This window comes from Spermophilus citellus (assembly GCF_964194105.1).
Source record: "Spermophilus citellus genome assembly, chromosome: 9".
NCBI lineage: Eukaryota > Metazoa > Chordata > Mammalia > Rodentia > Sciuridae > Spermophilus > Spermophilus citellus.
In genome coordinates this window covers 99,651,223-99,674,794 of record NC_138191.1, presented here as the reverse complement: position 1 = coordinate 99,674,794, position 23,572 = coordinate 99,651,223, and the positions used below count along the sequence as shown (strand labels likewise).

Sequence of the window (23,572 nt, the reverse complement as noted above, 5' to 3'; positions counted from 1 at the left end):
GGTTATTTGTTATCTTATTGTCTAATTTTTTGAGTTCTTTGTATATTCTGGATATTAGGGCTCTATTTGAAGTGTGAAGAGTAAAGATTTGTTCCCAGGATGTAGGCTCCCTATTTACCTCTCTTATTGTTTCTTTTGCTGAGAAAAACTTTTTAGTTTGAGTAAGTCCCATTTGTTGATTCTAGTTATTAACTCTTGTGCTATGGGTGTCCTATTGAGGAATTTGGGGCCCACCCCCACAGTATGTAGATCATAGCCAACTTTTTCTTCTATCAGACGCCATGTCTCTGATTTGATATCAAGCTCCTTGATCCATTTTGAGTTAACTTTTGTGCATGGCGAGAGAAAGGGATTCAGTTTCATTTTGATGCAAATGGATTTCCAGTTTTCCCAGCACCATTTGTTGAAGATGCTATACTTCCTCCATTGCATGCTTTTAGCCCCTTTATCAAATATAAGATAGTTGTAGTTTTGTGGATTGGTTTCTGTGTCCTCTATTCTGTACCATTGGTCCACCCGCCTTTTTTGGTACCAATACCATGCTGTTTTTGTTACTATTGCTCTGTAGTATAGTTTGAAGTCTGGTATCGCTATACCGCCTGATTCACACTTCCTGCTTAGCATTGTTTTTGCTATTCTGGGTCTTTTATTTTTCCATATGAATTTCATGATTGCTTTATCTATTTCTACAAGAAATGCCGTTGGGATTTTGATTGGCATTGCATTGAACTTATAGAGAACTTTTGGTAATATCGCCATTTTGATGATGTTAGTTCTGCCTATCCATGAACAGGGTATATTTTTCCATCTTCTAAGATCTTCTTCTATATCTCTCTTTAGGGTTCTGTAGTTTTCATTGTATAAGTCTTTCACCTCTTTTGTTAGGTTGATTCCCAAGTATTTTATTTTTTTTGAGGATATTATTAATGGAGTAGTTGTCCTCATTTCCATTTCAGAGGATTTGTCGCTGATATACAGGAATGCCTTTGATTTATGCGTGTTGATTTTATATCCTGCCACTTTGCTGAATTCATTTGTTAGCTCTAATAGTTTCTTTGTAGACCCTTTTGGGTCTGCTAGGTATAGAATCATGTCATCTGCAAATAGTGATAATTTAAGTTCTTCTTTTCCTATTTTTATGCCTTTAATTTCTTTCGTCTAATTGCTGTGGCCAGTGTTTCGAGGACTATGTTGAACAGAAGTGGTGAGAGAGGGCATCCCTGTCTTGTTCCAGATTTTAGAGGGAATGCCTTCAATTTTTCTCCATTCAGAATGATGCTAGCCTGTGGCTTAGCATAGATTGCTTTTACAATGTTGAGGTATGATCCTGTTATCCCTAATTTTTCTAGAGTTTTGAACATATAGGGATGCTGTACTTTGTCAAATGCTTTTTCTGCATCTATCGAGATGATCATATGGTTCTTATTTTTAAGTCTATTGATGTGGTGAATAACATTTATTGACTTCCGTATAATGAACCAGCCTTGCATCCCAGGGATGAATCCTACTTGATCATGATGTACAATTTTTTTTTTACATGTTTTTGAATCTGATTCGCCAGAATTTTATTGAGGATTTTTGCACCTAGGTTCATTAGAGATATTGGTCTGTAGTTTTCTTTCTTTGAAGTGTCTTTGTCTGGTTTAGGCATCAGGGTGATGTTGGCCTCATAGAATGAATTTGGAAGTTCTCCCTCATTTTCTATTTCCTGAAATAGCTTGAAAAGTATTGGTATTAGTTCCTCTTTAAAGGTTTTGTAAAACTCTGCTGTATACCCATCCGGTCCTGGGCTTTTCTTAGTTGGTAGTCTTTTGATGGTTTCTTCTATTTCCTCAATTGATATTGGTCTGTTTAGGTTGTCTATATCCTCCTGACTCAATCTGGGCAGATCATATGACTTAAGAAATTTATCGATGCCTTCACTATCTTCTATTTTATTGGAGTATAAGCATTCAAAATAATTTCTGATTATCGTCTGTATTTCTGAAGTGTATGTTGTGATATTGCCTTTTTCATCCTGTATGCTAGTAATTTGAGTTCTCTCTCCTCTTAGTTAGCATGGCTAAGGGTCTGTCAATTTTATTTATTTTTTCAAAGAACCAACTTTTAGTTTTGTCAATTTTTTCAACTGTTTCTTTTGTTTTGATTTCATTAATTTCGGCTCTGATTTTAATTATTTCTTGCCTTCTACTTCTTTTGCTGTTGTTTTGCTCTTCTTTTTCTAGGATTTTGAGATGAAGTATGAGATCATTTATTTGTTGGTTTTTTCTTTTTTTAAGGAATGAACTCCAAGCAATGAATTTTCCTCTTAGAACTGCTTTCAATGTGTCCCATAGATTCTGATATGTTGTGTCTGTGTTTTCATTTATCTCTAAGAATTTTTAAATTTCCTCCTTGATGTCTTCTATAACCCATTGATCATTCAGTAACCTATTGTTCATTCTCGAAGTGATGCATGATTTTTCCTTACTTCTTTTATCCTTGATTTTCAGTTTCATTCCATTATGAAATAATGGAATAAGATGCATGGTATTATCTCTACTCCTTTATATTGTCTAAGAGTTGCCCTGTGACATAATATATGATCTATTTTTGAGAAGGATCCATGTGCTGCTGAGAAAAAAAGTGTAACTGCTTGATGCTGGGTGGTATATTCTATATATGTCAATTAAGTCTAGGTTATTAATTGTGTTATTGAGTTCTATAGTTTCCTTATTCAACTTTTGTTTGGAAGATCTATCCAGTGGTGACAGAGGTGTGTTGAAGTCTCCCATGATTATTGTATGGTGGTCTATTAGACTCTTGAACTTGAGAAGAGTTTGTTTGATGAACATAGTTGCACCATTGTTTGGGGCATATATATTTATGATTGTTATGTCTTGTTGGTGTATGGTTTCCTTGAGCAGTATGTAGTGTCCCTCTTTATGCCTTTTGATTAACTTTGGCTTGAAATCTATTTTATTTGATATGAGTATGGACACTCCTGCTTGTTTTTGAAGTCCATATGAGTGATATGATTTTTCCCAACCTTTCACCTTCAGTCTATGTATATCTTTTCCTATAAAATGCGTCTCCTGAAGGCAGCTTATTGTTGGGTCTTGTTTTGTGATCCATTCTACTAGCCTGTGTCTCTTAATTGGTGAGTTTAAGCCATTAACATTTAGGGTTATTATTGAGATATGGGTTGTTCTTCCAGCCATATTTGTTTATTTATGTTACTAAACATGTTTTTTTTCCTCTTTGATTATTTCCCCCCCTTTACTGTACTACCTCCCACTGTTGGTTTTCATTGATATTTTCCATTTCCTCTTCCTGTAATATTTTGCTGAGGATGTTTTGAAGAGATGGTTTTCTAGTTGCAAATTCTTTTAACTTTTGTTTATCATGGAAGGTTTTAATTTCATCTTCCATCCTGAAGCTTAATTTCGCTGGATACACAATTCTTGGTTGGAACCCATTTTCTTTCAGTGTTTGAAATATGTTATTCCAGGATCTTCTAGCTTTCAGAGTCTCTGTTGAGAGATCAGCTGTTATCCTGATTGGTTTACCCCTAAATGTAATCTGCTTCCTTTCTCTTGTAGCTTTTAAAATTCTCTCCTTATTCTGTATGTTGGGCATCTTCATTATAATGTGTCTAGGTGTGGATCTCTTATGATTTTGCACATTCGGCATCCTGTAGGCTTCTAGGATTTGGGATTCTGTCTCATTCTTCAAGTCTGGGAAGTTTTCTCGTATTATTTCATTGAATAGATTGCTCATTCCTTTGGTTTGGACCTCCATAACTTCCTGTATCCCAATGACTCTTAAGTTTGGTCTCTTCATATTATCCCATATTTCTTGGATGTTCTGCTCATGGTTTCTTAACAGTTTTGCTGAGCTGTCTATGTTCTTTTCAAGTTGAAATACTTTGTCTTCATTGTCTGATGTTCTATCTTCTAAGTGTTCTACTTTGCTGGTAGTATTCTCAATTGAGTTTTTAAGTTGGTTTATTGCTTCCTGCATTTCTAGGATTTCTATTTGTTTGTTTTTTATTACCTCTATCTTCCTGTATAATTGATCCTTTGCTTCTTGGATTTGTTTATGTAATTCCTTGTCAAAGTGATCTTTCATTGTTTGATTTTGCTGTCTCATGTCTTCCTTGAGACTCCAGATCATCTGAAGCATGTATATCCTGAATTCTTTATCTGACTTTCCATCTGTTGCAGCTATTACCTCTTCTAAAGTTGAGTTGACCTGCATTGCTTGTGGTCCTTTCTTGCCTTGTCTTTTCATACTGCTCGCATTTCTTTCTGCTTGGTAAAACTGTTGTGTTTTGAAAATTTCCCCCTATTTATTTATATTGCTCTTGTATAGTTGAAAAATCTCCCTTGCAGGGCGGGTAGTGGCTGTGCTCCTCCTCCAATTGGGGTGATCTGTCTACCACGCTGGCAGGCCGCTAGGCCTGCTCTGTTGGTCGGTCGCAGGTCTGCCCACCCTGCAGGCACGGGTGGCGGCTCTGCTCTGCCCCCACTCCAATTGTGGTGACGTGACTACCATGCCCTCAGGTCATTGGGCCTGATCTGGATGCGGGTGGCGGCTCTGCTTGGCCCCTACTCCAATTGGTGTGACGTGTCTACCATGCTGGCAGGCCTCTGGGCCTATTCCACCAGTGGGTCGCAGGTCTGCCTACCTTGCGGGCTCGGGCGGCAGCTCTGCTTGGCCCCCACTCCAAATGGGGCTACCTGACTGCCACTCCGGCGGGTCGCTGGGCCTTTTCCGGACACGGGCGGTGGCTCTGCTCCGCCCCCACTCCAACCAGTGTGACGTGTCTGCCTCGCCAGCCGGCCGCTAAACCCATTCCACAGGTGGGCCGCTGGTCTGCCTACCTTGCGAGCTCGGGTGGCGGCTCTGCTCGGCCCCCACTCCAAATGGGGTGACTTGACTCCCACGCTGGTGAGTCGCTGGACCTTTTCCGGGCACAGGCAGCGGCCCCGCTCAGCCCCCACTCAAATTGGCACGACGTGTCCACCACGCTGGCAGGCCACCGGGCCTGTCCCGCCGGTGGGTCGCAGGTCTGCCTACCTTGCAGGCTCGGGCGGCGGCTCTTCTCGGCCCCTACTCCAAATGGGGTGACTTGACTACCACACCATCGGGTCGCTGGTCCTGTTCCAGGCGTGGGCGGCTGCTCTCTTCGGCCCCAGCTGCAGTTGGGGTGACGTGATACCTCGCCGGCGGGTCGCTTGGCCTGTTCCAGGCACAGGCGGCAGCTCCACTCTGCCCCTCTGGCCCCCACAGCACCCAGCAGGACCCGGACCGAGAAGCAGTCTCCGCGGGTTCCTCAGCCCTGGGCCAAAGCAGCACCGGGAGCCAGAACCCGACTGCTCTGAGCTCGGTGCACGCTCTGCTAGGAGCAGGCTCCGAGAAGCAGTCTCCGCGGGTTCCCCAGCCCTGGGCGAAAGCAGCTCCAGGAGCCAGAACCCGGCCGCTCAGAGCTCGGTGCACGGTCCGCTAGGAGCAGGCTCCAAGAAGCAGTCTCTGCGGGTTCTCTAGCCCTGAGCCTGAGCAATCTGTCTGTGAGACGCAGGCAAATAACAGCCTGAAATCACCTGCTCCGTAGCTGAATGAGCTGAGATCAGTAGAAAACAGGGATGATTATGTCAGCTCTCCAAGATGGCGGCCACTGGCCTCCTCCGTGGTCCGACCGGTGTGGAGAACTGAACTGGACCGCTTCTCTCCTCCGTCTCAAACCCAGAACTCAGCACTGAGCACAGCCATTGCACCGCTGGCAGGAGCCCACAGAATCCGCAGATGTTTCAAAAATTTAGAAAAAATTATTTTGAATGTTTTTTAAATTTATTTTTTAAAAAATTTAGTCGTAGATGGACACAGTGCCTTTGTTTTTTATTTATTTTTATGTAGTGCTGAGGATTGAACCCAGTACCTTACAGGGTCTAGGCAAGTGCTCTATCACTGAGATACAACCCTAGCCTCTTGAATGTTTTTTTTTCCCTCTTTTTTGGCGACTTCTTCATACATTTTTTAAATATTTTTTAGTTGTCAATGGACCTTTATTTTATTTATTATATGTGGTGCTGAGACTTGAACCCAGAGCCTCATACATGCTAAGCAAGTGCTCTGCCACTGGGCTACAGCCCCAGCCCCTCTTGAATGTTTTTGAAGGTTGAAGATATAGATGTTTAACATTATGCAGCATATACAAGTATATATGTATCACATGGATATCAGCATGGTACCCCCACTAATGGTATAAACTTTACATTTTACATATCCGTAAAAAATAAATTTAATTTTTAAAATTACCCTATTTAACTTAGATAACTACTTTATACGCAAAATTTCAAATGAATTATTTTTATTTTTTAAAAAATTTTGAGACAGGGCTGGGGATGTGGCTCAAGCGGTAGTGCGCTCGCCTGGCATGCGTGCAGCCTGGGTTCAATCCTCAGCACCACATACAAAAAAAACAAAGATGTTGTGTCCGCCGAAAACTAAAAAATAAATAAATAAATATTTAAAAAATTCTCTTTCTCTCTCTTTCTCTCTCTCTCTCTCTCTCTCTCTCTCTCTTTCTCTCTCTCTCTCTAAAAAAAAAAATTTGAGACAGGGTCATGCTCAGTTACCCAGGGTCTCATTAAGTTACTGAGGCTGGCTTTGAACTTGCAATCCTCCTGCCTCAGCCTTCTGAGTCACTGGGATTACAGATATGTGCCACTCTGCCCAGTGAATTATTATTGCTTTTTTTTTTGATGAGTCACCACTGAAGTGCTTTTATTGGCAGTATGTCTGAACGTACAAAAAAATTCTCAGCTGATGGAACAAATAAGTCACAATTACAGATGATAATAGGAATAGAGGACAGGGGACGCAGCTCAAAAGAAATAAACATCATATGGGGCATCCAGGTCACAATATTCCACAATGGCCCTTGGGTCTCCACGAACCATCCTGTTGCAAGGTTTCCCAGAATAATCACCCTGGCCTTGAAAAAATACCGAAAGCTTCACAAATTCGCGAGCCATCCTTGCACAGGGGCCTTGCTAATCTTATCTGTATCGGTCCAAATTTAGTATGTGTGCTGCCGAAGTGAGCATTACTATTGCTTTTAAAAGCGATAAATTCTTTACATTTAAACATAGGTGAGTACTACCATTCAAGGAGGTTATCTCTGTTGGATGCAATTTATAAATTCAGTATACATGTATAATCACATCCAACTATATATAATGTAAAAGGATTACAATAAAGGCTAAGATGTAGTCAAGAAGACAGAGTTGGTTTTTGCCTATATGGAATCACATTTATATAGATGTGGTTTGTGCTGCCTGCATATGACCTAGCCACTTAAATATAGTTCTTTTTTTTAGTCAACTCCAAATGTCTTGATCCTATTGACTCCCTTGTCCTCAGATATAAAAGTGCTAATGTCTTTTAGCTGTTTGTTGTTGTTGTTTTTATTTTATTTTTTGTGGGTTTGTTTGTTTGTTTGGCATGTGTGTATATGCATCCTGAGGATTGATCCCAGGGCCTCATGCATGCTAATCTGCACACTACCACTGAGCTACACTCCCAGCTGTCTTTGGTTCTTAACATCCTTACCTTGTTTTTCCCTTAATCTTGTAAAATCATTTCTTTATAAACTCTCTTAAGTCATTTTGATTATGCCACCAGTTTTACTTTAATTATTATAACCTATCTCAACATGGGATCTGAATGAAGGATGAAGTTTGATATGTTCAGCTCCTACTAAACTATAACTTTGCTTGTGTAAATACATTAGAGGGCTATAGGCTAATCTTCAAAAATAGCATTGCTTAGACCAGTTACATGAAGGAAAGGATCAAGTTTAATTTTTTAACATTATATTCCTTGTAACTGACACACTGCAATAAATATTTGCTCATTTATTTATTTAACAAATATTAACTGAGTACTTGTTGTGTTTCAGACCCTGTTTAGGCTCTACCAACAGAAAAAATGGACCAAGTCCCTCCTCATCTGAAATGAATAAACGTTTCATTCCACACATAGGTCCATGTGGTCTTTTTTTAAAAAATTTATTTTCTTTTAGTTGTAGTTGGACATAGTACATTTATTTTAATGTGGTGCTGAGGATCGAACCCAGAGCCTCACATGTGCTCTACCGCTGAACAACAATCCATGTGGCTCCATGTGGGATCTTAATAGCATTTACATTAAAAAAAAAAAAGAAAGAAAAAAGAAAAGAAAGCATGCAGTAGACATATAAATTTGGGTATCAATTACTCAAAAGTTGAATTGATTTTTGTTGAAGATTTTTGTAGTTACTTTAACAAACAAATATAAATTTCTGAGAGGGTATTGATGAATATGCAGTTTCCCAAGCTTTGAAATCACAGAACCCCCCTTTTCAAGGAACAAAAATCAACATTTCAAAATAGGCTGTAACATTTTGGCAGAAGAACATAGTTGTTGCTTTGAATTTTTTAACCATTTAAAGAAATTTTTGACTAGAAGTACAAATTACCTCTCATCCACACCCATTTGTACAACACTCAAAAAGAAAAAAAAATGTACAACATTCAATGACCTTTATGAATTTAAGAGGGCATGCCTCTTTTAGAAGATGCAAATGAAATTTAAACAGTTTTACAATTGATTCATGGGGTGATATATAATTAACAAAAAATTTTCAGAAAATAATTTGCTCTTCAAAGAAGTATGTAGGACATTAAAACATAAATTTAAAAATTATCAAAATTGAATTCAGGGACATATTAACAAACAATCTAAATTACTGATTCACCAGGATGACCTGATGCACAAACCATATATCTTCACAATTTTATGTATGTCTTATGTGTTCTTTTGTTCCCAGAAGTGGTTCTAGTTCTACTTATTTTTTTTTAAAGAGAGAGAGAGAGAGAAAGAGAGAGAGAGCGAGAATTTTTAATATTTATTTTTTAGTTCTCGGCGGACACAACATCTTTGTTGGTATGTGGTGCTGAGGATCGAACCCGGGCTGCACGCATGCCAGGCGAGTGCGCTACCGCTTGAGCCACATCCCCAGCCCCTCTAGTTCTACTTCTTAATCAGTGTGGTTTTGAAAAACAAATTTCTCATCTCTAAGCCTCAGTTTCTCTAATTACAATATGAGATAATATAGCTATTTCACAGGATTAAATGAAATTATATGTATGAAATTCCTCTCATGAGATTACAGACAAGGAGAACAGGCTAGAATGATTCATGTGGTAATGGATTAGTTGGATATTTTAGTTAAAACTCATGTTTAATTTAATATAGATAGTTAAATATAGAAATATTTATAGATATATGTATATACATGGGTTAGTATATGCACATATATTTCTTTGTTCTGTCATCTGAGAGAGCCTAGAATAAATGACATCCCAGAGGCACTGAGCACAGTTAGTGCCTAGATTTTGATATTTAATATCATTCTCCATAAAAAGGAGCCAAAGGTCTTTGAAGAAATGGCTGATTCTAGGACTGGGATAGGAAATACACAAGATGAAGCTGGGTCATTTTATACTGTTAGAAAATAAGGAATTGGTGGGGCTAGGGTTGTGGCTCAGTGGTAGAGTGCTTGCCTTGCATGCATGAGGCTATGGGTTCGATCCTCAGCACCACATACAAATAAATAAATAAATAAATAAATAAATATATTGTGTCCATCTACAGCTAAAAAAATATTTAAAAAAAGAAAAGAAGGAATGTTCAAAGAGAATCCCTGTGGGTACACACAACTGATGAGATGTGGTCAAAGGAACACAGAGGCCAATTGAAAGAACTCACAATGACCAAAGTTAGAAAAATTTGAGCAACTAAGTAAATACAGCAGCACTGAATTATAATGCAAAGATAAATTTAATATCCAGTGATCCATACTGATACAAATAAATGATTTGTAGTTAAGAAATTGGGAAGAATAGACACATACCTAATGCAGAAGAATTCCAAATATATTGATAACTCCCCACTCCTTAAGTGAGAGCTGCACATAGTTATTTGCTTTCAAAGAATATATATAGTAGGGAAAGGTGAAGAGAGAAAAGAGTACCTTTGCAATGGAAAAGCCTAAAAAATACTACTTTAGTCATCTAATTGAGGTCAACATCAAAAGTCCTAAGTCATGTTGATGGTACATAACCTTGACAGAATGTGATGAAAATCAAAATTTACATTTTAATATTTCTCTAGAAACCTTATATTATCTGTCTATTCATGAAAAAACAGTAGACAAATTCTAATAGTTATCTTACAATATACCTGAGTAGTCCTCAAAACTATCAAGGCCTGGAAAAATAAAGAAAATCTGAGAAAATGTCACAACCAAAGGAACCTAAAAAAACAATATAACTAAATGTAATGAGGGATGTCAGATGGGATCATGGAACAGAAAAAAAGACATTAAATAAAAACTAAGGAAACATGAATAAACTATAGACTTAATAATAATGTATTTACTGGTTCATTAACTATAATAATATAATAATGTATAAGATTGGGGGAAGCTGTGGGGATGTATATGGGAACTTTGTACTATCTGCTCAATTTTTCTGTAAACCTAAACCTATTCTAAATAATAAAGTCTTACTTTAAAATGTTTCTCATATTGCCCAGTGTATGAAAGGTGTTTAGTAAGTACTATATAATCATTGTTATCATTAATTAATAATAGTAATAATATAACCCATGTTTTTCCACTTGGCACCAGTTTATGTTCACAAACCTAATCTTATTTACAATAATCATCATTATTTCAATGGAAGCTATTATAGCATAGATAAAAAGCATTTTAGATTTAGAGAAAAGCACAGAGGTGAAAAGCCTGGCTCTTAAACTTTACAAGCTTCCTTACCTTAGAGAAGTATTTACTTTACCTCTCTAATTTCCTCCTTTTAAAAATTGGGCTAGGGCTGGGGATGTGGCTCAAGCGGTAGCGCGCTCGCCTGGCATGCGTGCGGCCCGGGTTCGATCCTCAGCACCACATACCAACAAAGATGTTGTGTCCGCCGAGAACTAAAAAATAAATATTAAAAATTGGGCTAAAAATAGTACCTACAATAGGGCTGGGGTTGTGGCTCAGCAGTAGAGTGCTTGCCTAGCACATGTCAGGCCCTGGGTTCCATCCTCAGTTCCACATAAAATAAAATAAAGGTATTGTGTCCATCTACAACTAAAAAATAAATATTTAAGAAAAAATAGTACCTACAATAACTGCATATTGTTAGAATGATATGAGACAATGTAAATATTCATTTATTCATTTTACTAATTTTTATTGAGTGCCTACAATGAGGAAAACCAAGAAATAAAAGAGTTCTTAGGGCGGGGGGAATAGAGATTGGGAATAGTGGGAATTTAGTTATGGATCTGTTAAATTTGATGTTATTGGCTATCCAAATGGAAAAGTACAATAAATGTTTATATGTGAATGTCTTGAACACAGAGAAGAGGTCAAGGTTGGAGATAAAATTTATCTTTATAGTTTTGTATCTGAATAAGTACACCTGGAGAACATGCCAACACTTTGAGCTCCAGTACAAAAAGAATACAAAAGAGGCTGGGGCTGTAGCTCAGTGGCAGAGTGCTTGCCTAGCATATGTGAAACACTGGGTTCGATCCTCAACACCACATAAAAATAAATAAAATAAAGACATGTTGTCCACCTACAACTACAAAAAAAATTAAATTTAATTTAAAAAACAGAAAAAAAAAAGGCTAAGGAGAGAGAACCAGAGAGGTGAGAAGAAAATCAGAAGACAACATCACAGATAAAAGAAAGAAAAGTTCAAGAATAAAAGTGTTGAATGTTACAGAGATACCCAGTAAAATGAGGAAATATTATCCAGTGGCTTTGGTAATAGTAAGGTAGAAGAAAAATTTTGGTGACGTGATAGGGATAGCAGTCAGAATGAAATAGGGTTGAAGAGTAAATGCAAGATGAAGAAGAGTGAAAAATGTGTAGAGACCAGGTTGAGAATTTCACTGTGAAAAGAAACAAAGAAATGAGGTGGTAGCCAAAGGTGAATTTATTGCCAAGGGAAGACTTTTAAAAGTGGGATACTTTCAGAATGATGCTGGCCTGATGTTCATAGCAGCACAATTCACGATAGCAAGATTGTGGAACCAACCTAGATGCCCTTCAATGGATGAATGGATAAAAAAAAATGTGGCATTTATACACAATGGAGTATTACTCTGCTTTAAAAAATGACAAAATCATAGAATTTGGAGGGAAATGGATGGCATTAGAGCAGATTATGCTAAGTGAAGCTAGCCAATCCTTAAAAAACAAATGCCAAATGACTGCTTTGATATAAGGGGAGTAACCAAGGACAGGGTAGGGATGAAGAGCTTGAGAAGAAGATTAACATTAAACAGGGATGAGAGGTGGGAGGGAAAGGGAGTGAGAAGGGAAATCGCATGGAAATGGAAGGTGATCCTCAGGGTTATACAAAATTACATATAAGAGGAAAGGAGGGGTAAGAGAAAAATAATACAAGTGGAAGAAATGATTTACAGTAGAGGGGGTAGAGAGAGAAAAGGGGAGGGGAGGGGAGGGGAAGCGGGATAGTAGAGAATAGGATAGACAGCAGAATAAATCAGTCACTAGAATGGCAATATGTAAATCAATGGAAGTGTAACTGATGTGATACAGCAATCTGTATACGGGGTAAAAATGGGAGTTCATAACCCACTTGAATCAAACTGTGAAATATGATATATTAAGAACTATGTAATGTTTTGAACGACCAACAATAAAAAAAATTTAAAAAAAATAATAAAATAAAAGTGGGATACGAGACTGTGTTCTTAGAATTGGAATGATACCATGGAAAGTAAGAAATTCATCATACTGCAGGGTATTTAAAAAGGTTTTGTTATTGTTTCTTTGTTGTTGTTGTTGTTGTTTTTGGGGGGGTACTGTGGATGGAATTTGGCGACACTCAACCACTGAGACACATCCCCAGCCCTATTTTGTATTTTATTTAGAGACAGGATCTCACTGAGTTGCTTAGCACCTCACTGTTGCTGAGGCTGGCTTTGAACTTGTGTTCCTTCTGTCTCAGCCTCCTGAGCTGCTAGGATTACAAGGCATGCACCACCATGCCCAGGTTATTGTTTTTATTTATTTGTTTTAGTTGTTGTTATAAGACCTCCAATCTTGTACCTCTAAAATCTCACCCAGTTATGCCTGGAATTCAGAGAATATCTCATGTGAGATCACGAATAACTCATCTTCTACCATGTGTCTTGTACTTGCTAGACTCTCTTTGGTAAAAGCTCTTGACCTCCAACAGCTGGAGATATAATGATGCCTCTGCATTGCTACTAGTCCTGAAGTTCAGTTTGAGTCTTCTGATGTCCTTTCCAAAACCATTGTATCTTTGCTCCCAAAGCTGCTAGTGCCAATATACCAAAATCCTTTATTTTTTTATTTTTTTAAAAAAAGGCTTTTATTATTTTTATTTTTTACAATCCTTCCCCCACGGTAAGGTAATGTTATTAAATAATCTAATCCATTCCAAAAAGGGCTCTCTGCATCTGCTCTGGTGTCTTCTGCCATATCATTGCATATTTATGCATGACTGAGATAAGAGTTTCCTTAACATTGTTATTTCGATAACCTGAAGCTGTTCAGTTACCTTTGGGCTCTCATCCTCTCCTATTTATACAATGAAGCTCAAGGCAAATAGGATGAAGCTCAGTATCGGCTCCTCCCACCATAACCCTCACTTCCTCCAGGACCATAATTTTCTCTACCACGTGGTCGCCCCATGTTCCTGCTACCAAAGTTTCTACTCTTCATTAGACTATATTTAGAAGGTTGCTGGTTATAAGTTCCAAAATCATTATAACTTCCACTTCCATAATTTCCTCCTCCATAGTTGTCATAACCACCTCCATAGCCCCCACCCCGGTTTTCATATCCAGATCCTCTACCACCATGGCCTCCTCTTCCTCCTCCATAACCAGGGCTACCTCCAAAATTGCCACGCCCAGGTCCTCCTCCAGATCCATTATAACCATCCCCAAATCCACGTCTGCTTCCATATCCGTCAGATCTTCGTCTAAAGTTGCCTCCTCTTCCACTCCTGGAACTTTGGACTTTTTGCATTTCTTGTCTAGACAAAGCCTTTCTTACTTCTGCATTATGACCATTGATGGTGTGGTATTTTTGCAATACAATTTTGTCCACAGGATCATGGTCATCAAAAGTAACAAAACCAAAGCCTCTTTTCTTTCCAGACTGCCTATCCGTAATTATCTCAATGGTGTCAATTTTTCCATATTCTTCGAAGTAATATCTAAGATGGTGTTCCTCGGTATCTTCTTTAATTCCGCCAACAAACAGCTTCTTCATAGTCACATGAGCCCCTGGTTTTCCAGATTCCTCTCTTGCTACAGCTTATTTTGGCTCAACCACTCTCCCATCAACTGAATGAGGTCTTGCAGCCATGGCAGCATAAACCTCAGCCATGGATGAGAAGGTTACAAAACCAAATCCTCTGGATCTTTTGCTTGCAGGATCCCTCATAACCACACAATCTGTAAATTTTCCCCATTGCTCGTAGTAGTTTCTTAAACTGTCCTCTGTGGTTTCAAAACTTAAGCCACCAATAAAGAGTTTATGGAACTGTACCTTTACTCTCTCCACGGAGGACTCAGTCGCTTCAGCCCGATTTTCCGCAGGCAAGTGAGATAAAGAGAGATCTCCGTAGACAAACACGAAGCGGACTCATCCTGGCGCTGTTGTGAGAACTGCCGCTGAAGAGCACCTCCACACAGGACCAGCACTGCTGCTCCCAAAATCCTTTAGTTGCCAAAATTCTAATGAGTTTCTTAGAGTTTTCAATGGGCAATATTTGGAACAGAGAAGAAAATGCCTTTCTCCCTCACTTTATATACATGGAAAACAAGCAATGCTGATTGTAACCCAGGGCCTCCTATAGTAATTTGTGAAAGTAGCCTGTTCTGTTTCCAGATAAAATGCCTTTCCCTAAGGAGCTCAAACTTAAGTCCATTAGCTGGGCCTGATCTTTAGGACACACCCCATCCTGTCTTCCCAATTGTTTTTTTCACCCTGTTGCTTTTAAAATCTCTTTATACTCCTCTAATTTTATGCATAGCAATTCCTATAAATTCCTAGTTTATCTAGCAGATTGGTTTTTAAAGTCTAGATCTCAAAAATGGGAATATAGTCTAGGGAAAAACCAGAAATTTATCTAAAAATCAGTGTGGTGTAGTGTACCAAAGAGGGGGTAGTGGGAGTGGTCTGCTCTGAATGAAGGCAGTAAGTGGGTAAACCTAGTAGAGAAAATTTGAACAACAATATAAAACTGACTAAATGTAGATCTTCTTTCTACTATCACAGTGCACCAGCAATTCTAAACCATGTCAGTGACAAAATACCCGCTCCTCCACGTATCTTGTTGTTCTAAGTTCTAGATAATTGTGCAGTTACACTATGATTTTTAAAAATTTTTTTTAATTGTAGATGGACACAACACCTTTATTTTATCTATTTATTTTTATGTGGTGCTAAGAATCGAACCCAGTGCCTCACAAGTGCTAGGCAAGTGCTCTACCTCTGAACTACAATCCCAGCCCTGCACTACGATTTTTAATAATATATATGTAAGCTTTGTTCAGCACATTTATTATTTAAACAATATATTTGACATGACAGTTAATTTGGAGTCAGCCTCCAATGCAATTAAACTCAGCTACACATTTTTCTTTTAAGAAGTTCACAATGGTTCAGACTTGCTGTGAACACTGAAGATGCTCTAACCTCTTTTCTCTAACCACTGTAGTACTATATATTTGTGTATTTCAACAATTCATTTATTATAAATAATGATAGTAGATTTTATAAAGATGAAGAAACAGAATTTGGGTTACTTCAATTCTGTCATTTTCTTTTGTTTGTTTTAAAAATATTTTATAGTTGTAAATGTATAGCATGCCTTTATTTTATTTTATTTTATGAGGTTCTAAGGATTGAACCCAGTGCCTCACATATGCTAGGCAAGCACTACCACTGAGCTATAGCTCTAGCCTCAATTCTGTCTTTTAAATGAATATGTCCCAGTGGCTTGGGAGGCTCAGGCAGGAGGATGGCGAGTCTCAGCAACAGTGAGGCACTAAGCAACTCAGTGAGATCCTATATCTAAATAAAATACAAAATAGGGCTAGAGATGTTGCTCAATGGTTGGATGCCCCTGAGTTCAATTCCCAGTACCCCTCCAAAAAAATGGGCAAATGATTTGAATAAGCAGTTCTCAAAAAATAATCAAATGACAGAATATATGAAAAAATTATCATTATAACTAATCATCAGGGAAATGTAAATCAAAACCACAGTGAGATATCATCTATCCCCATTAGAATGAGTATTCTTTTTTAAAATATTTATGTTTTAGCTTTAGGTGGACACAATATCTTTATTTTATTTTTATGTGGTGCTGAGGATCGAACCCAGTGCTTCACGCATACTAGGTGAGCGTGCTACTACTTGAGCCATATCCCCAACCCTAGAATGACTATTTTTTTAAAAAACACACCAAATATAATGCTGGCAAGAATGTGGAGAATAGGAAACTCATACATGTTGGTAGGAATGTAAATTAGTACAGCCATTATCGAAAACAGTATGAAGGAAGGTTCCTAAACTGAAAACAGAACTAACATGATTCAGCAATCCCACTACTAGGTATATATCCAAAGGAAATGAAACCATTACATCAAAGAGATACAAGGATTACAATGTTTACTACAGTACTATTCATAGTAACCAAGATATGGAATCAGTCTAGGTGTCCATTGATGGATGAATAGATGAAGTGTGGTACATACACAAAATGAAATATTTAGATATAAAAATATGTGAAATTCTGTCTTTGTGGCAACATGGATGGAACTGAAAGTCATTATGTCAAATGAAATAAGTCAGGCATAGAAAGACAAATACTAAGTCCTTTGGGTATAGACCAAGGAATGGGATAGCTGGGTCAAATGGTGATTCCATTCCAAGTTTTCCAAGGAATCTCCATACTGCTTTCCATATTGGCTGCACCATTTTGCAATCCCACCAGCAATGTATGAGAGTGCCTTTTACCCCCATATCCTCGCCAACACTTATTGTTTGTATTCTTAATAGTTGTCAATCTGACTAGAGTGAGATGAAATCTTAGAGTAGTTTTGATTTGCATTTCTCTAATAGCTAGAGATGTTGAACATTTTTTTCATATATTTGTTGATTTATTGTATATCACCTTCTGAGAAGTATCTGTTCAGTTCCTTGGCCCATTTATTGATTGGGTTATTTGTTATTTTGGTATTTAGCTTTTTGAATTCTTTCTATACCCTAGAGATTAATGCTCTCAAGTGCAAGTGGAAAAAATTTGCTCCCAAGCTGTAGGCTCTCTATTTACATCACAGATTGTTTCTTTTGCTGAGAAGAAGCTTTTTAGTTTGAATCCATCCCATTTATTAATTCTTAATTTTAATTCTTGTGCTATAGGAGTCTTATTAAGGAAGTAGGGGCCTAATCTGATATGATGGAGATTGGGGCCTACTTTTTCTTCTATTAGATGCAGGGTCTCTGGTTTAATACCTAGGTCCTTGATCCACTTTGAGTTGAGTTTTGTGCAAGGTGAGAGATAGGGGTTTAATCTCATTTTGTTGCATATGGATTTCAAGTTCTCCCAGCACCATTTGTTGAAGAGGCTATTTTTTCTCCAGTGTATGTTTTTGATGCCCATACTACAGGGACACAGCCACATCAATGTTTATTGAAGCACAATTCACAATTGTGGAGCCAACCTAGATGCCCATCAGTAGATGAATGGATAAAGAAAATGTGGTATTTATACACAATGGATTCCACTCAGTAATAAAAGAGAATAAAATCATGACATTTGCAGGTAAATGGATGGAGTTGGAGAATATAATGCTAAGTGAAGTTAGCCAAACCAAATGCCTAATGTTTTCTCTGATATAAGGAGGATGATTCACAGTGGGGTTGGGAGGAGAAGCATGTGAAGATTAGACAAACTCTAGATAGAGCAGAGGGGAAGGGAGGGAGCAAGTGGTGTAAAAAAGATGGTGGAATGAGATGGACATCATATCCCTAAGTACATGTATAAAAACACGAATGGTGTGAATATACTTTGTGTACAACCAGAGATATGAAAAAATGTGCTCTATATGTGTAATATGAATTGTAATACAGTCAGCTGTCATACATAACAAATTAGAATAAAAATAAAATTGAAAAAAGCTAAGAAAAAATAAGAAAGACAAATACTAAATGTTCTTTCTCATATGTGGAGGCTTAAAAAGTTGATCTCATAGAAGTAGAAAGTATAATAGTGATTGCTAGAATCTAGAAAGGGGGTGTGAGGAGAAAAACATATGAAGCAGAGCTGTAGGAAGAATCAAAATACCAGAAGAGTAACTAGGTAGGTAAGTACAAAAGAAGTTAGATTTTAAAAAGCAATGATAATAGCATCTTGTGAGATTTATTACATATTATATATGTAGAAATACAATATATGACAACTGTCATAAAGGGAGGAAGGGGGATAAATAGAATTAAATTGTTGTAAGAGTCTTCTATTTGTGGTAGAAGTACTGATTTGAAAGTACTGCCTATATTTACTATCTGTGTTGGTAAGCTTTCTGCCACTGTAACAAACACCTGATATAATCACTTTATAAAGAGAAAAGTCTTCTATTGGCTCAGTGTTGGAGGTTTCAGGCCATGATTGGGTAAACCCATTGCTTTTAGGATTCTTGGAAGAGGGGCAGCACCCTATAGTGGAACACATAGTATAGTAAAACCATTCACCTCAGGGTCAATACATGAAACAGAGAAAGTAGAGGGACTGGGGTCTCCCTATTCCCTTCCATGGCACTTCCAGAATGACCAGAAGACCTCCCACTGAGACCCACCTCTTCTAGTTTCCAACACCTCCCAAAGTCACCAATCTAGGGATTAAGACTTAACACATGGGCCTTTGAGGGAAATTTTAGATCCAAACCACAGCATTCCAAAAATCCTGGCCCCCAAAGGCTCATGTCCATTTCACAATGCAAAATACATGTCTCTCTCCAAGAATCCCTAAAGTCTTAACTGTTCTAGAGTTGATGAAAAGTTCAAGTCCACAGTTTCCTTAAAAACTCAAGGAAAACTCAGCTATGAGCCCCTGTAAAAATAAGAAAATGACATTCTTCCAAGGCACAATGCACAAGATAAACATTTCTACTCAAAAAGGAAGGAATAGTGAAGGGATCAAAACAAGACTGAAACCATAAGGAGGGATGGGATCAAAACAAGACTGAAACCCTACAGGGCAATCATTAAACCCTAAAACTCCATGACCAGTATATGGAGCACATTGTGGTAGGATTTAGGCTTCTAATGGGCTTGGGTGGCCTCATCCTTATGGTCTTTCTGATTGCAAAACATATGGCCTCTCTCTGGGGCAGACTTTTCCAGCTTCCTGTAGTTCTCCTTGGCAGACATTCCATGTTCCTGGCATCTCTAACTAACTAGGGTCTCCACTGCTGCTTCAACTTCACTCTCACACTCAAAACTAATTTCCCTGTTAGGGACTGCTTGCAGGGAATCTAATTCTGCCACATCCTGCCTGAACTTGGAAATCTCAGTGGAAACCCATGACTCCATAACTCTTCCATTCTACATATCTATAAAACCAGCATCCTGTGGACAATGCCAAGGTTGGCTGCTGGCATGAACTCTACCTAGGCCCACTTGAACCACAACTTCAGCAGAGCAGTTTCTGAATACTTTGGTGACTAAAACAAATCTCAGGGAAATGTACCTAAGGTGATCTTGGGAAGGGAGGGTGCCTCAATAATCTTATCTGTAGACTGGAAAGTTTCTGAAACAAAATTGTGGTTCTACATTTCTGAAACTATGATGGCTATGGACTTGCCAATTTCTGTGATTTCCTCCAGGCATCTTTCCTATTGTCTTGGTGCAAAGAACTTGACTTATACTCTTCCATTTATGTATGTATGTATGCATGCATGCAGGCAGGCATTTTGAGGTACTGGGAACTGAACCCAGGGCCTCACACATGCTAAGGAAGCACTCTTGTCCTGAGCTGCATCCCCTGTCCTTTTTATTCTATTTTGAGGTAGGGTCTCACTAAGTTGTCCAGGCTGGTTTTGAATTTGTGATCCTCCTGCCTTAACCTCCCAAGTACTTGGCTGGTGTTACAGGCATGCACCACCATGTCTAGCTATACTTGACTTCTTTTTAATGGTGTTATTTTATTTAGCAACTGTACCCTCCTTGGTCAAAACTTTACCTATGCTCCTTTTCTGGCTGAACGCCCCCCCCACCCAACACACACACATTTTTTTATCTTTCTGCTTTATTCCTCTTTGCTTCCAATTCTCATTGTAAATGAGAATACCCATTCCATTGCCTGAATACTGTGCTGCCTCGAAACATCCCACCCCCAATAACTAGTCTATCACCTTTAAGTTCAGCCTTTTGTCTTAGACATGAATAAAATGCAGTCAGCATGCAGTTAAATTTTTTGCTTATTATAGCACAGGCAGCCTCTAATCCAGTTCCCAACAGAATTCCCATTTCCATATGAGACTTTTTTTTTTGTAGTGCTGGAGATGAAACCCCATGCTTCACACATGTCATGTAAGTGTACTACCACTGAGACACAAACCCATCCCCATCTGAATCCTTATTAGCATAATCTTGAAGAAGAATAAGATTTTAAGTTACTATAAAGATACAGTAATTAATATATTTTTGCATTAGCACAATGGATATATAGACCAGTAATAGTACAGTATTCTACTGACTTGAGAAAGAGATCCAGACTTGCTGTCACCTGATTTACAATGAAGTTGTAAATGCAATTCAGTAAGAGGAGAAATTTTTTAAAGCAAATAGTGCTGGACTAATTGGATGTCTGTATGAGAAACAATGAAACTTACCCCCTAACTCATACCACCTATAAGAATAGTTGAGATGAAACGTGCATCTAAATGTGAAAAGACAATAAAGTTTATGGAGAAAAACATAGAAGAATATCTTTACAATATTGTGGTAGCAAAGATGTAAACAGGGCACAAAGATACTATAACTAAAATAAAAATTAATAACATACATCATTAAGAACTTTAGTTCTCTGGGAGCTGTGGTACACATCTGTAATCTAAGCAACTTGGGAAGCTGAGGCATGAGGATACAAGTTCAAGGCCAGCCTTGGCAGCTTAGTAAGACTTCTCATAATAAAAAATAAAAATAATAAAAATGTCTAGGGATATAGCTCGGTAGTAGAATGTCCCTGGCACAATCCCCAGGAAAAGAAGGAAAGAAAGAAAACCAGAAAAAGAAGAAAGAAGAACCTCAGTTCATAAAAAAAATACCAGTAACAGTAATAAGGAAGGCTAACAGTCCAAAGAAATTACTCATAATATATAAATGTACTTTGTATATGCTGAACTTATAAAGAACTCCTTACAAATAAGACAAAGAAAAACACATTTTAATTTTAAAACTGACAATAAAATCAAACAGACCTACTTAAAAGATTTCCAAATTGGCAATTATTTTCAATATCTTTATAAGGAAAATACAATATAGAACTATAATGAGTTATCACTTCATATTTACCATAATAGCTAATAATAAAAAGGATTAAGAGTACCATATATTAAAGAAGATATAGATCACCTTGAACTCTTAACACATTGCTGGTGAGTATAAATTAGTAAACTACTTAAGAAAACGTTTTAGCAGTATATTCTAAATCTAAAAAGTTAATTCAGTTCAAGAGAACACACCCAAAAGAAGTTAATGCATATACCTATCAAATAATGAAACAACCTTAACAAGATATGTGAAGAATGCTTACATACTTTTATTTTATTGTAGGAAAAAACTGAAAACAATGCAAACATCTGTGAACAACAGAAAGGATAAACAAATTATGATAAAATCATAGGAGAGACTTCTTAATAATAAAAAATACTACTACTATAATGCATTATGATGGATTAATCTCATGAATGTTATTTTGAGTAAAAAAAGAAATAAAAAGTATTGAAATACTACTAGCAAAATGAATTCATCATAATATAAGTTAGAATAGTGGTTGTACAAATGACATGTACATATAGATAAGAAAGGGGTATGAGAGGACCTAGAATCCTGAAATGTCCTTTATTTTAATTTAGTTTTGCATCTTAGTTTAGTTGAATATTTAACACATTTTACTATGTGTTTGTCACACATCAATGGAAAATGTTGGTATGGTAGCCACTAAAATTTGACAATGTGTCATAATGAGCATAAAATTGTAAATTATAGGAATAATTGAAGACACTTATTGAACTGGACCTTACCTTACCAGGAATATTCCTCCTTTCTAACAACAGAATGCTGTTTACTTGCTATACCAAAATATTTAGTGTTCTTTATAACATACCACTCATTCTTAAAACTTTGTCTTTGAAAATGCTGTTCTTTTCCTGGAATACCTTAACATCTTCTTATGCTAGCCTAGATTTTCCCCCTAGTAATTTCCACAAAATTTTAAGTCTTAAGTCAGCCATTTTCTCATCCAGAAAACTCTCCTAAGTCATTTCAGGCACAATTAGGTATCTTTTTGCTATGTTCTTTTTTTAAAAAAAATTATCAGTACATTATAGCTTAACATATAACAGTGGGATTTATTTCAACACATTCATGAATGCATGTAATATAATTTGCTACATTTCAAGACCCAATACTTCCCCTTTCCCCTCCCCTCTGCCATGCTCCTGATCTCCTTCTCCTACTTTAATTTTCTATAAGTTTATTGTTTTTTAAATGGGTATATCATAGTTATACATAAAAGTGGAATTCACTGTGATAATTTCATACTGTACATAACATAATTTGGTCAATTTTATTCTGCCACTTGGATTACATTCTGTCAAAGAACTTGGCTACATTTTCCCCATATCCCGAGATTGATTGATTGATTCTTTCTTTCTCTCTCTCTCCTTCCTTCCTTCCTTCCCTCCCTCCCTCCTTCCTTCCTTCCTTCCTTCCTTCCTTCTTTCCTTCCTTCCTTCCTTCCTTCCTTTTTTTGTTTCTTTTTGGTACCAGGGATTGAACCAGGGGCCTTTAACCACTGAGCCACATCTCCAGTTCTTTTTTGTATTTTATTTAGAGACAGGTTCTCCCTGAGTTGCTAAGTGCCTTGTTAAGTTGCTGAGTCTGGCTTTGAACTTGTAATACTTCTGCCTCAGTCTCCTGAATTGCTGGGATAACAGGTGTGCACCACTGTGCCTGGCTTCCACATCCTGATATTTTGTATGAGACTGAATTTAAAAGTGGACTAATTAATATGGCAGAGGAAATTTCAAGGCAGCACAGCATTCATTCAGTGGAATGGATATTGCTGGAAGCCTTTATCCATGTTTACCATGAGCACTGGAAGGAGAAAATAGAACTGAAGGATTTTAAAAACTTGCAGGTTGGCCAGAAAAGAGCATGAAAAGATGGGGTCAAGAA

General features: G+C 37.6%; 2 protein-coding genes across 5 annotated transcripts in view; one reads left to right on the top strand and one right to left on the bottom strand.

Moving 5' to 3' along the window:
• LOC308655947 (uncharacterized protein C1orf185) overlaps window positions 1-23,572 on the top strand; it is a gene marked incomplete at its 5' end in the record, with an annotated part of 164,989 nt that overhangs the window by 13,174 nt on the left and 128,243 nt on the right. The window lies entirely within an intron of this gene.
• LOC308655398 (heterogeneous nuclear ribonucleoproteins A2/B1-like) lies at window positions 13,500-14,642 on the bottom strand. Its single transcript, XM_081305509.1, has one exon. It carries the CDS (start codon window positions 14,369-14,371, stop codon window positions 13,712-13,714), a length of 660 nt encoding a protein of 219 aa, XP_081161635.1. The 5' UTR covers window positions 14,372-14,642; the 3' UTR covers window positions 13,500-13,711.

Coding starts and splice junctions, on each gene's coding strand:
- LOC308655398 (XM_081305509.1), bottom strand. CDS start 14,371: ATGAAGAAGCTGTTTGTTGGCGGAATTAAAGAAGATACCGAGGAACAC.